The following is a 12,657-nucleotide window of genomic DNA, read 5'->3' as shown; positions in this document are numbered from 1 at the left end:
TCTCAAATAAATAAATAAAATCTTAAAAAAAATACTTTTTCATTTTCCTTTCTTTTTCTTCTTTGACCCATGAGTTATTTATAAGTCTGTTATGTAGTTTTCACATATTTGGGGATATTCTAGAGGTCTTTCTGTTATTGGTTCTAATGTAATTCCCTGTGGTTAAAGTACATACGTTATATGACTTGAATACTTTAAAATTTATTGAAACTTGTTTTGTGGACCAGACTATGGACTGTCTTGGTAAATACTCCATGTGCACTTGAAAAGGAAATACATTGAGCTTTCGTTGGGTCGAGTACTCTACAAATGTCAATTAGGTCAAGATCGTTGACAGCGTTGTTTACTTCTGTATCTTTGCTGATTTCAGTCTACTTGTTTTATTAATTATTGATAGAGGATATTGGAAATCTTTGAATGTGACCGTAGGTTTGTCTATTTCTCCTTGCAGTTCTATCATTTTTTGCCTCATGCATTTTAAAGCCCTATTATTAGTTGTGTAAATATTTAGGATTATTATTATCTTATTGGTGAATTGATTTCTTTATCATTATGAATTACTTTCTTTATTCTCACTAATATTCTTTGTTCTAGAATGGACTCTGCCTGGTATTAATATTCAGCTTTCTCCTGGCTAATATTAACGTGGTATATATTTTTCTAACCTTTTGCTTTTAACTGATTTGTGTCATATAATGTTTAAGCTATACTTCCTGTAGGGAGCATATAGTTGGGTTTCCTCAACTTGGAGAGTCTGCCAGCCTCTGCCTGGATTTCCCTTCCCTCTTTCATAGCTTAAAAACTCTCTAGGCAATAATAGGGCTCCTTTTGTTTGTTTCCCATCTGTCACAAACAGGCTTTGGGCTAGGGTGAAGTGAGTAAGGTCCCTGGGGTACAAAATTTAAGAAGATAATCACTCTTCAATGCACAGTTTTCAGGATGGATTTCTCTTTAAATATTTACCTTAGATGTCTCACCCTTAAGACACTCACTTTCAGAGTTGTGCAAGGACAGGGCTAGTACCTGAGAGTAAATGTCTCCTTTAGTTTTGCACTTTAGGAACCTCCTCCAGCTCACCCTAGTCCTGACCCTGCTGAGGGATCACTGTCCTTCACTGCCTGATGTCCAGTGTCCTAGAAAGAATTTTTAAAAATATATTTTGTTTGGATTTTCTATTATTTCACTTGGAAAAGTTAATTCAGTCCCTGTTACTCCATCTTTTCTGGAAATGGAAGTCTGAACTTATTCTTTATGAGATAAAAATCCCACATATAGAGCTATCTGATTGAAATACAAATGTTTTTAGGCTTCCCTGCAAAGAATTCAGCCAAAAATTGGTCTTCTTTTATTCAACAGACAATGAGCACTGACTATATACTATATTCTGGGCTAGGAACTGGGGTTAACATCAAATAAGACATGGTGCCTATCTGGTAGTTGCTCATAGCTGGCTGCTTTAGAACTACTAGATTGGCTCTCTCACATCACCTGTGACATGGGTCAGGAAGGCAGAGAGCCAGAAAAAGTCAGACCCAGAACTGAGAGATCATCTCTCCTAATTGCCTGGCCCAGAATGGCTCAGAGGCTTAAGCTCACATAAGTGGTCAGCAGTCGTTGATTGCTATATAGTCTATTTTGAGGGAAAGGAGGTCGGACCTAACCCAAAATACCCTCCTTTACTGCCAGTTACCATAAGTAAAATCCCACCATTTGAGGCTCATTCATTAACAGTGGGGATCATGTCTTATTCAGGTTTGCATTTTTCAGTGTTAGCTTAGAGCCTGCTAAAGGGTAACTGATAGATGAGAATGAATGAATGAATGAATGAATGAATGAATGAATGAATGATAATGTTAAAATGATGAATATGCCTCTGGAAGGTGACTTAGGCTATTATCTGTTGGTGATTAGTAGACCATTAAGAGTAAGCCCACAGTTGGGACCCATGATAGGAAGGCGATACGGTATAGTACATAAGGTCTCTAACTATACTAGACCTTGATCCAAGTTGCTTAACCTTTCCTAAACTCAGTTTCCTCCTCTGTATGATGGGAATCCTAATCATGCTTACCTAACAGGGGGCTATCAGGTTCTATCAGAATGAAGTATGTTAGGGGGCTGACAAGAGCAAACCCTCAAGGAATGACAGGTGTTATTAGTCCAGTCTTCTGGGAAGAGCAGGTGGGAATGGGGTAGGGGCTCCTGGAGGGCAGAGACCTTGAGACAGTCCTGGCTAGGTAGCAGGAAGACACAGACAGTTCTGCTCACACTGTGCATTTATGGACGCTCAGATGTTACCACTGTTATTATCCCAAAGCCATTCCTAAGCTCAGAGTTGCACATAGATGTTCCGGGCAATGCACATAAGCTGTGCAGAAACAGCCCCCACTCTTTTGGGACTTATAACTAAGGCAGTTAGTTCCCTCTGGGGAAGAGAGAGTAGAAATGTTAAATCTGTCTACGATTAGGTAATGGCGAGTTCACACTACGTAGGGATGAAGAGAAACACTCGATTCTGGAGGGAGGGCCTTGTCGGAGGAGTCAGATGGGGGCCCATTGTCCCACCCAAGTGGAGTGAGGAGGTGAAGTCTGCTGTACCTTGTCAGGGCTCTGTTACACAGAGTGCATTCCTAAGGCCGGGGGTGGTCTTCTAGTTCTGGGCCCACAGCTCCCGACACATCTGGCAGGTGGAAAATGTTGGCTGAAATCATAGATTACTTTGGACTTACAATGTAACTGAGCCAGAACCCTGGGCTCTGTTAATCAGACAAATTCACCTGCTGATACAGTGATTTTCCACCTTTTTTCTGAGCATGGCACAGGAGATATGATTTAGAACTTCATTTTCTGCATTTCCCCAAAATGCATTATAGTGTGTATCTATATTTTAACATTCAAATACTGTCATATACTGAAAATGTGGACCTAGCCTACTTCCAAAAAGTCTTCAAATAAAAAACTCCAAGGATTTTGATACTACCTTTCATCACATTAACCCAATTTTTTTGTTAATAACAATTTCTTCTGTTGAAATTTCATAGACTTACAGACAGTCAGAGGTAGAAGGGACCTTAAAGACAAATAGGTCCAGTCTTGTCATTACACAGATGAGGAAACCAAGACCAGACAGGTACCGACTTGTTCAAGGTCACTAAAGTAGCAGCAGAGTCCAGATTAGAGGCGGGTTTCTGCAGACTTTCTTCCATAGCATCACATCACAATGCACCCTCTGAAAAAACTCCTGGAAGGGCTTTCCAAATAAGATCAGTGCATATGCTTTGTGAATCTGTGTTGGCCTGGCAAGTCCAGTAGAACAGGAAGCTCCTTGAGGCCCTGGCGCACCTCCCTCCATCCATCCGCTCTCATCTGCAGGCTCCTGGGCCCCGCAGAGGTCTGCAGCATGAGCTAAGAGCTCACCAAGAACTTGTCGATTGTGAATGACCTAGGAGATGCTGCATCTGAGTGAGGAGGGCTCTCCACCCTTGGGAATGCTGAAGTGCCTGGACAATGGAGGATAAAGAGCCAAGACAAGTTCGATGAATTCAGATTTAAATCTCCATTTTTAAATTAGCTTGCTGTTTGGCCTTGGTCAAGTCACTCCAATCTCTGAACATCAATAACATGACGATGATAATATCTATCTCAGAAGGATGTGCGAAATAAACGAGAAAATGTATATAGGAGACCAAGGCATGGTGCGTGCCTCCGAGTAAACACTCAATGAGTCGTAGCTGGTCTATCAGGATCTGCCTTGTTGCTGTTAGTTTAAATGGGGAGAAGTCGTTTTTAGGCTTCTTCTACCCACCTCTTTTCAATCTGGAAATGTCTGGGTTTTTCCCCCCTCTTCTTTCTTTGATGGGCTGGCTGATCTATTATTGGTCACAGCACATTTCCCCTTGTCCTGACCTTCTGCTAATGAGGAGGTGGTTGCTAAGAGAGGCCAGGCACACCTCATTCCATCCACACCACACCCACTTGTCTCTCTCATCTTCTGCGTTCAGGTTCCGCAAAGACTTGAAGATATTGACTAACCCAGATGGCTACCCCTGACAGGAGAGTGGTCCCTAGACCCCAGAGACCTGGCCAGGGTCCAAAGGAGAGCGGGGACTGCCTGGGTCCCCTGGAGCTGGCCATGCGGAACAAGGCACGGGAATTCTTTCAGACCTGCGACACAGAAGGCAAGGGCTTCATCGCCAGGAGGGACATGCAGGTAAGAGGCCTCCCCACCTAGAATGCCAAATGGCATGGGTCTTCCTGTCTTAGGATAGGACCTACCCCACTGGGGGCAGAAAAAGATGCTATCTACTCTTCCCTGGAAGGAGGGGTCAGCCCGAACTCTACTGGGAGCCAGATTTCCTGGGTTCGTTCCCTTTCTGGCCTTTGCTTGCCGTCAAACTCAGAGATTGTTTCCCCTCTCTGACTCAGTAACTCCCAGGACTGTGGAAAATGGCAAGAGTGATATAAGGGACTTGAGTAAGACATGGCGAGAACCTTCTGGGACAAAGTAGAAAGGCGCCAGTGTGTGGCTTCACCACAGAGCCCCAAGCTCTGCCAGGGTGCTGTGTGTGCCTTCCAAGCAGGCCCAGTGGCAGGTGCCAACAGCCGGAGAGAAAGGCACTTCTGGAGCTCCTCTTCTCTGTTCCTCGCCCTCACACCTGACCGCACTCAACCCCTTGTCATTATGTCCCGAGAGAGAGACTGCAGAACCCAGTGCACACCATTGCCTAGCGCAGGGCTCAGCAAACTCTCTATAACAGGCTGGAGAATAAGGATTTGAGGTCCCGTGGGCCACGTGCACCACCACGACTGCTCACCACCATGTTGCCGCTCGAGGGCCACAGGCAGCATGTAAACAGATGAGCTCAGCTCCGTTCTGATAAAACTTTATTTATGGACACTGAAATTTGAATTTTGTATGATTTTTGTGTGCCACCAAATATTCTTCTTCTGCTTTTTTTCAAACATTTACCATTATATTGTACACCTGAAACTGATACATGGTATGTTAATTATACTTGAATAAAAAATTATTAAAAATGTAAAAGCTATTCTTAGTTCACTGTCCATAAAAAACCGGTGGCGGGTCCGATGTATAACCCAGGGGCCTAGTTTTGCCACCCCCTGGTCTAGTGCCTTTCCACCATTCGTGTCGAAGGCTTCCTCCCGGGGTCTCACTTAGGTCCCTAATGATTTCATCTGACGTGAGTAAATAAAATGCATCTTCAACCAGAACATGCTGGGAGCAACCCTTCCGCAGCCTATCCATCATTCACTTTGTCAAGAGCATTTCGGGGAAATACATAGCCGAGCAGTTGGAAGGGAAGTCTTGCAATGGTCAAGTTCTCTTTTCTTAAATTAGGCTTTTCAGAATACACTAAGGTTGGGCAGGGGACTGTAGACCTTGGTGGGCACCAGCCCCGTGTGGGCTTGCATGTGGGACCTGTGAAGAGCGGAGCCTTGTGACCTGGCTGAAAGGTGGCAGGTCTTTCTCTGCCCGGCCCCAGAGGATGGTGTTTTCAGGCTTCGGGTGTTCCCAGAGCTCTTCCACTGTACAGTAGCTGCACAAATTGAGGGAAAAGACCTGAAGGACAGGGCCCGCTTAGCCCGCAAGTGAGCTTGGAACACCCTTGTAGTTGACCGCCCAGTTCATTTCTGTCATGGACACTCATTCCCCAAGTCGCACTCCCCAAGGAAGGCTAGACTCAGTGCGCTTTGAGGAAACCTTGGAGCCACCCTGTCTGTGAACTTCGTAATTGTCCTTTGTAGGTCTGCGGTAGGGGTGGTTGGTGGCGGCGGTTTTCACGGTGTGCTTAACGCTTGACCATCCCTTCTGAAGAGAAAAGGGAGTTCACATTTACTGAGGGTCAACTCTGGGCCACAGCGTGGTGCAACTCAGCACCTCCGCTCTGTATAGATCCCAATTAACCGTCTCTGAAGCCCACTCTTTCATGAAGGGAGGAAGAGCCACGGTGAATTTAAGGTATCAGTTATACGACAGCGTACGTATTAGACCCGGGAGGGGTCCTTACGGTCCTTACGTCGAGTTCCAGAGATAGCACCTCAGCTGCGTTCCTCCTCAGTCCTCGCTCCGACCCAGGCAGGAGGAGAGGGGGTAGACATCCTACCTGGTAGATGCTGCGGCATCCGTGACATTTGCTTCTACCAGCTCCTTTTTTCCTGAAGCTTCTGTTTACCTGTGGACAGTGAAGCTTTGAAAGTTTTCATTCTTTAGGCTGAGAAAGGGCCATCCAGAGCACTTAGCACTGTCTTTGCTGCTTTCCCTGGTCCTGTCTGGGGGAAGATGGGCTGGAAAGAGGTAAGTGGAGTATGAGTAACCCACTCATAGCCAGCCCTGGGCTCTCTATGGAAACCCCACGTGCCCCTTGCTTGTCCCGGGCAGAACCTACAGACATCTGTCTGTTGCTCGTCACTCCCTCACAGAGCTGCTTTGGTGGGTGGTCAGCTCCTCACACCCGGCTGCCATCGCCTTGCTCACCCTCAGCTGCCAGCCCAGCCTCATGGGAACCGGAAGGAGAAGAGCTCAGAAGGTGCACAGGCACACAGATTCAGCCCCCAGGAAAAGCCCTTTGAAGCAGGGAATGGCTCTCAAGGGAGGAGAGGCCGTAAGCCACATGGCAGGGCAAACCTAAGGGCTGGAAGGGGCGGGTGGAGAAGCAGAGTTAGAATAAGACGGTGGGGAGGGTCTTGCTCTCCTTTTGGAAAAGGAATGAGACAGTTAAGCACCCCCCTAGAGCAGGGACCGCAGAAGGGAAGGAGCAGGGTCTGGGAGAAGCTTTTTCCTCTGGGGACCCTGGAGAAACGTGGAGGAACCCAAGCAGGCCGCACTGAGGGCAGGGGCGCAGGCCCTATGCTTGGGCTCCATGTGCAGACATTCTCCTATAGGGTCGGCGGATGGCAGGACCAACCTGTGTGAACAGACCGTAAGCAGCTGAGAAACCTCAGCTCCAGCCATGGCCCCTCAGACCTCACTCTGCCCTCCACGAGGAACCTCTCTGGGTTTCATGGCGATCACTCCAAGCAGAAATGAGGTGAAGACTGCTTTGTGGGGTGATGTCTGGTGCAGTCCTCTAGACAAGCAGAGTCATGGGGCTGAGGGCCCCAAGAGGAAGTCAGTCCTGCCTCCAAGGGACAGAGAGACATGAGAAGCCAGGCTGGAAGGGCATGAAAGGAACTCCTTCAGCCCAGAGAGGGAGATGGTGTCAGCATGGGCCGGAGATCTCTCTGAAGAAACCTAGAGCCTCAAAAACCCCATTTCCTTGATTTTTCAGAGTGAAATGAATACCTACCAATGCCAAGCACCTGCCTCCCAACACTGCTTAGAGTTCGTAGACTAGCCAAGCTGTTAAGAATCATCTAGAGTTGACAAACCAACCAAATAGTACCTATTTGTGCAAATAAAGTTTTATTGGAATGCAGCTGTGCTCCTTCATTTAGAAAGTGTCCCTGGCAGCTTCGGGCTACAGCGGCAGAGCTGAAGCGCTGTGACAAGGACCAAGGGGCCTGCACAGCCTAAAATACATACTATCCAGTCCTTCACAGAAAAAGTTAGATGATTCCTGGTTTAGGTTAATAAGACTTTCTAGGATTTTTGTAGCAAATTGAACCGAATTTTAACCCTGAATCTGCAACTTGGTAGCATGTGAATTTGTGTGTCTCTAGGCCCTAGGCCACAGTTCCTCATCTGTGAATTATTTATAGTCCCTCCCGCGTTAGAAGAGAATTAAATGAATGTATGCACATAGAGCACTTGGCCCTGAGACGGGGACCTGGAAATCCCTCCATAAATATCTGTGTGTGTGTGTGTGTGTGTGTGTGTGTGTGTGTGTGTGTTGGGAGTGGGGGATGGGGACTCACACCCCATGTCTTATCTCAGTCCTCGATGTCCTCCACACTGTGATTTTTTAAATTGTGGCAAAATACACATAAAATTTACCATCTGAACCATTTACAAGTATACAGCTCAGTGGCATTAAGTACATTCCTGTTGTTATGCAACCATCACCACCATCATCTCTAGAACTGTTAGTATCTTCCAAAATGGAAACTCGGTACCCATTAAACACTAACTCCCATTGCCTCCTGCCCGCAGCCCCTGGCAACCACCATTCTACTTTCTGTCTCTATGAATTTGACTATTCTAAGTTCCTCATATAAGTGGGATGACACAGTATCTGTCCTTTTTTTTTTTTTTTTAAGATTTTATTTATCTGGGGCGCCTGGGTGGCACAGCGGTTAAGCGTCTGCCTTCGGCTCAGGGCATGATCCCAGCGTTCCGGGATCAAGCCCCACATCAGGCTCCTCCGCTGTGAGCCTGCTTCTTCCTCTCCCACTCCCCCTGCTTGTGTTCCCTCTCTCGCTGGCTGTCTCTCTCTGTCGAATAAATAAATAAAATCTTTAAAAAAAAAAAAAGATTTTATCTATTTGACAGAGAGAGAGAGAGAGAGCACAAGCAGGGGTAGCGGCAGGCAGAGGGAGAGGGAGAAGCAGCCCAAGGAGCCTGATGTGGGGCTCAATCCCAGGACCCTGGGATCATGACCTGGGCCAAAGGCAGACGCCCAACCGACTGAGCCACCCAGGCGCCTCTGGTTTTCTCTTTAATGAGTTTTCCATGGACGTGTTGGAAGCTGTGCACCCATTCACTGTCAGCTGCATGAGGCATGCTACTGGTTGGTGACCAGGAAGGTAGAGGGGTCTGGCTGATGTCTAGCTGAAGACAGCATTGCTCTGTGGTTCTGGGGGTCCCAGCCCTCGGCACTGCTGCTACAGGATTGCTTCCTGTTCCAGGTCCTGGAAAGTGTCCAGTCTGTAAGACCTTGCTGAGAATCAGCAGGTGTGCTGGTCCGAATGGGGAGCCTGAGAGGTCCAGACCAGTGCTCCCTAGGTAAGAGTTCAGAGTCTCCTGCCATCACTCTTAGCCACTCAGTTATTTATTCATTCATTCAACAAGTATCTGAATACTCCTTGTCAGTCAGCACTGAGCTATCTGGGAACATGATGGTGAATGAAAATGAACGGGGTCCCTGTCTCAGAGCTTCCAGTCCACTGAAGGAGCAGACATTCATCAACTAATTGCATCTATCAGTATATAAAATATAAGCTGTTGTGAGACCGATGAAAGAAAGAAATGTGTTTTGGGGGACCTGCGCAGCTGGCTTGCCCCGGGGGCTGCCGAGCCTGAATGAGGCAGGAATTCAGAGCCAGCTTGATGGCAGTGGAGGGAGGCAGGCCTTCAAAGAGTGGTGGGGTTTCACAGAGCTCCGGGGGCATGGGGCATGAAGAGGGCGATCTGACTTCTTCCCCATTGCTCCTTCTTCCCCCGCCTGCCCTTCCAGATGGGCGTGGAAGTGAAACAGGATGTGCAAGTGAAACAGGATCTCTGGAAGGCTAGGACGTGGTGCTGCTGGCCAGAGAGACTTTTGGTGGTCGGGGGGTAGGTGGGAATGGTAATACCCAGGAGGGAATTCTAGAGAGAACTTGGCAGAGGACCATTTGACTATAGCTGAAGCCCTGAATGGGAAATCAGCTCTTCAATCCCAGCGCTGGTCTCCACTGTGACTTTAGGCAAATCTGGAGCCTTGCAGGCTAGCGGATTGGTGAAATGAATCATCTCGTCCCCCCTTCACTCTGCTTACCTCACTTAGTTGAAAATGTAGACAGCACCAGGTGCCCACAAGACAAGACCAGAATGAGTTGGTTTTACGTGGCTCTGCAGGCCCTGAGAACAGAGATAAATAAGAGATGATTATGGTTATTAAGAATGAAGGATTTTTCAAGTAGGGCCAATGAAGAGAGGTTAACACATCTGGCGTGGTGCAGGCCGCAGAGAAGGCTGAAGGAGCACGCAGTACTAATTTGCCGGGACAGGAAGAGTAAAACTATGGGGAGGAGCTAATATTGCTTTCCCCAGGTTCGCTGACAACAGAAAGAGGAAACCAGCCTGCGTTGTAGACCAGAGAGGCTGGGATTCGGTGGTGGAGGATTTGTGTTAGATTCAAGAATGGAGCCTAAAGGTGGGATTTGACAGCTAACGAGAGGAGAGGTCCCCACACATAGGGTGGTTTTGGGAAAGGCAAGTTGAGGGTCCCACCAACCTCTGCAGCCCCCTTGCAGCCCATTTCTAGCTCCAGCGCTGTGTGAGGCACACCACAGATAAGAGCCAGCGATCCCAGGCTGACAGCGGGGAGGGAGGGAGGATTACCCCGAGGAATGGGCCAGAGTCGCTCGGGTTTTCACTCGACCTCCCCTCTGATGCCTTTGGTTTCCGATGGAGCTAATAGGCTTCCTCCTTGCAAAATCGACTCACTCCTCACCCCACATTCTCTTACTGTGGCTTCTGAGACAGCTGGTTTATGGATTGTTGATAAGCCCGAGACTCTTCTGTGTGCTAAGCAGATGCGCTTCTAGACTCCTTGCACACACTCTCACTCCCTTCCTTTCTAAAAAGCTTATTCATATTTAATTCAGTTCTTCTAAATGGCTTCCACATCATCCTATCTTTCCACTTTGTAATGCATCACAGTCTCCCTTAATGCACGACCTGCCAAATTAAACTTTATGGCTTATCAGCAGGAAGATTGCCATAGGATCAAGCCAAGTGTTCTTGCAAGTTATGTTATGGGCTTTCACACCTGCCAGCTCGTTGTCATTGTTCGGATGGGTATATACCTTCCTTCCTACAGCCCCGTGTTCCTCGTCTTCAGCTGTCAGCCACTTGCACACCCACAATTTCGTGCAGTTGTCCCTTAGGTAACAGGGAGGAAAGGAGAGGGTCAGCTGGGCTATAATGAACTCCACTGGGGAGTCCTCATTTGGAGACTTAGATTATTAGGGTGTAAGAGAACACTTGCTTCAACGATGCAAATCAGCCTTGGCCTGGGGACACAGCACATAAGGCAGAAGGCCAGAGGGAAGCATCAGGAACTCAGCCACTGGCTCCCCATCCCAGCAGCTGGTCCGTGCCCTCCCATCCTGTGTGGTCCTAGTCAGGCCAAGACTCGGTTCAGTGTTGATTTATAACTTCCTTGCACACCATCTTATCCAACTCCCCTTAAGAACACACATGCTCTTGGGGGGATTGATACCTTTTTTTTTTTTTAAAGATTTTATTTATTTATTTGACAGAGATAGAGACAGCCAGCTAGAGAGGGAACACAAGCAGGGGGAGTGGGAGAGGAAGAAGCAGGCTCATAGCGGAGGAGCCTGACGTGGGGCTCGATCCCAGAACGCCGGGATCACGCCCTGAGCCGAAGGCTGACGCCCAACCGCTGTGCCACCCAGGTGCCCTGGGGGGGATTGATACCTTAAGCCGTGGCAGTTAACATCTTTTCGGGAATTAGTTGAGAGCCAGTGGGGAGCAGAAGTGGGGGGCACAGCCTGGAGTGATAGGTGTGGGTCACTTACACGGAAGAAGGGGGCTTATGCATCCCCTCAGAGCTAAAGGATCAAAACGTGTGTCCACAGAAACTGACCAGTGTGGTGCTGGGGCCCAAAGATACTGAGCAGCCTCCATCAGGGAAAGCTTCTGAGAGTGTGAGCTCTGCCTGCATCTTAGCAGGGGAGCTACCATGGCGGGGGCGGGGGTGGGTGCGTGGTTTGGGGAGAGCAGGGAAGACTGACTGAAACCTCACTCCTCTGTCATTCACTCGCTGAATGGCCTTGGTGGGTCAGTGGATCACTCTGTCTCTCTGTCTCTGCCTCCCTACTACCTTTTATTGGCCATGGCACTGGGCCGTGTTCTTTATGTGTGCTCTCTCATTTAACCTGACGCCACCATGTCGTGCAGCTATTATCCTACAACAGGAGTCAGTCGTGTACAGTTTCCATTCTCTATGGTTGTGAAGAGGGCCAGCTTTGGAGTCAGACCTGGATTGACTCCTGGCATTGTTACTTACTGGTGAGGTGACCTTCGGGCAGGGAACTTGAACCTCACCCTTCATCTATAAAGTGGGGGTAATAATGCCCACCGAAAGGATTGTCATGAGAATTAAATACAAATATGCACGTTTATAAATATATTGATAACTAAGTCTCCTAGGAAACTGTCTAGCACATTAGTAGGCACCCAACAAATAGTCAGTGCTGTAACATTCAAAGGAGGGAGAAGGATGGTAAAGGGGTCTTTGGTAGGACAAGGACAACTCTAGACATTTTTGGCAGAAAGCTCTGCAGTCCCTGGATAGCCCTCCGTGATGATCTGAGTGTTGACCAGGGCCGTCTGGATTGTTTTCAGAGGCTCCATGAGGAGTTGCCCCTCAGCCTGGAGGACCTGGAGGATGTGTTTGATGCCCTGGATGCTGACGGCAATGGCTTTCTGACGCCAGAGGAGTTCACCAGTGGATTTAGTAAGTTCTGATGGGTGCTAGGGCCCCAGGGCATGCCCCCACCTGTAGCTATGTAAGGTGCACGCGTCCCCCACCAGATCTGCGGGTCTGTGTAGCCCAAGCTTCCCTGACCTCCAGAAGTTTCCAGGCTTTGGATTACTTGGGCCTCTTTTCTGTGTCCGTGTAGCTGTTCACACTACTGTTCTCTCCATTCCCACTACATCATCACGGCCAGATCCTCTCCAACCTGAGAAGGGCAAGGGGAATGCAGGAAGCTTGGGTAGAGGCCTTGGCATAAAAGGGGGAGCCAAGATGA

The 12,657-nt window shown here is 48.1% G+C and overlaps 1 protein-coding gene across 5 annotated transcripts in view; it reads left to right on the top strand.

Annotated features, from left to right (window-relative positions):
* CRACR2A (calcium release activated channel regulator 2A) overlaps positions 1–12,657 on the top strand; it is a 133,345-nt gene that overhangs the window by 48,085 nt on the left and 72,603 nt on the right. For 4 of the 5 annotated variants that reach the window (XM_048216656.2, XM_026502652.4, XM_044385294.3 and 1 more), the window contains 2 exons: positions 4,002–4,210; positions 12,251–12,362. In XM_048216656.2, coding sequence (XP_048072613.1) covers positions 4,037–4,210; positions 12,251–12,362 — 286 coding nt within the window. In that variant the 5' untranslated portion in view covers positions 4,002–4,036. Of the gene's footprint in view, positions 1–4,001; positions 4,211–8,805; positions 8,903–12,250; positions 12,363–12,657 lie in introns of those variants that run through there. The other variant, XM_057318878.1, reaches the window with a different exon arrangement.

This window comes from Ursus arctos, unplaced genomic scaffold (genome assembly GCF_023065955.2).
Source record: "Ursus arctos isolate Adak ecotype North America unplaced genomic scaffold, UrsArc2.0 scaffold_26, whole genome shotgun sequence".
Lineage (NCBI taxonomy): Eukaryota > Metazoa > Chordata > Mammalia > Carnivora > Ursidae > Ursus > Ursus arctos.
This window is presented reverse-complemented; position numbering and strand designations above follow the sequence as displayed.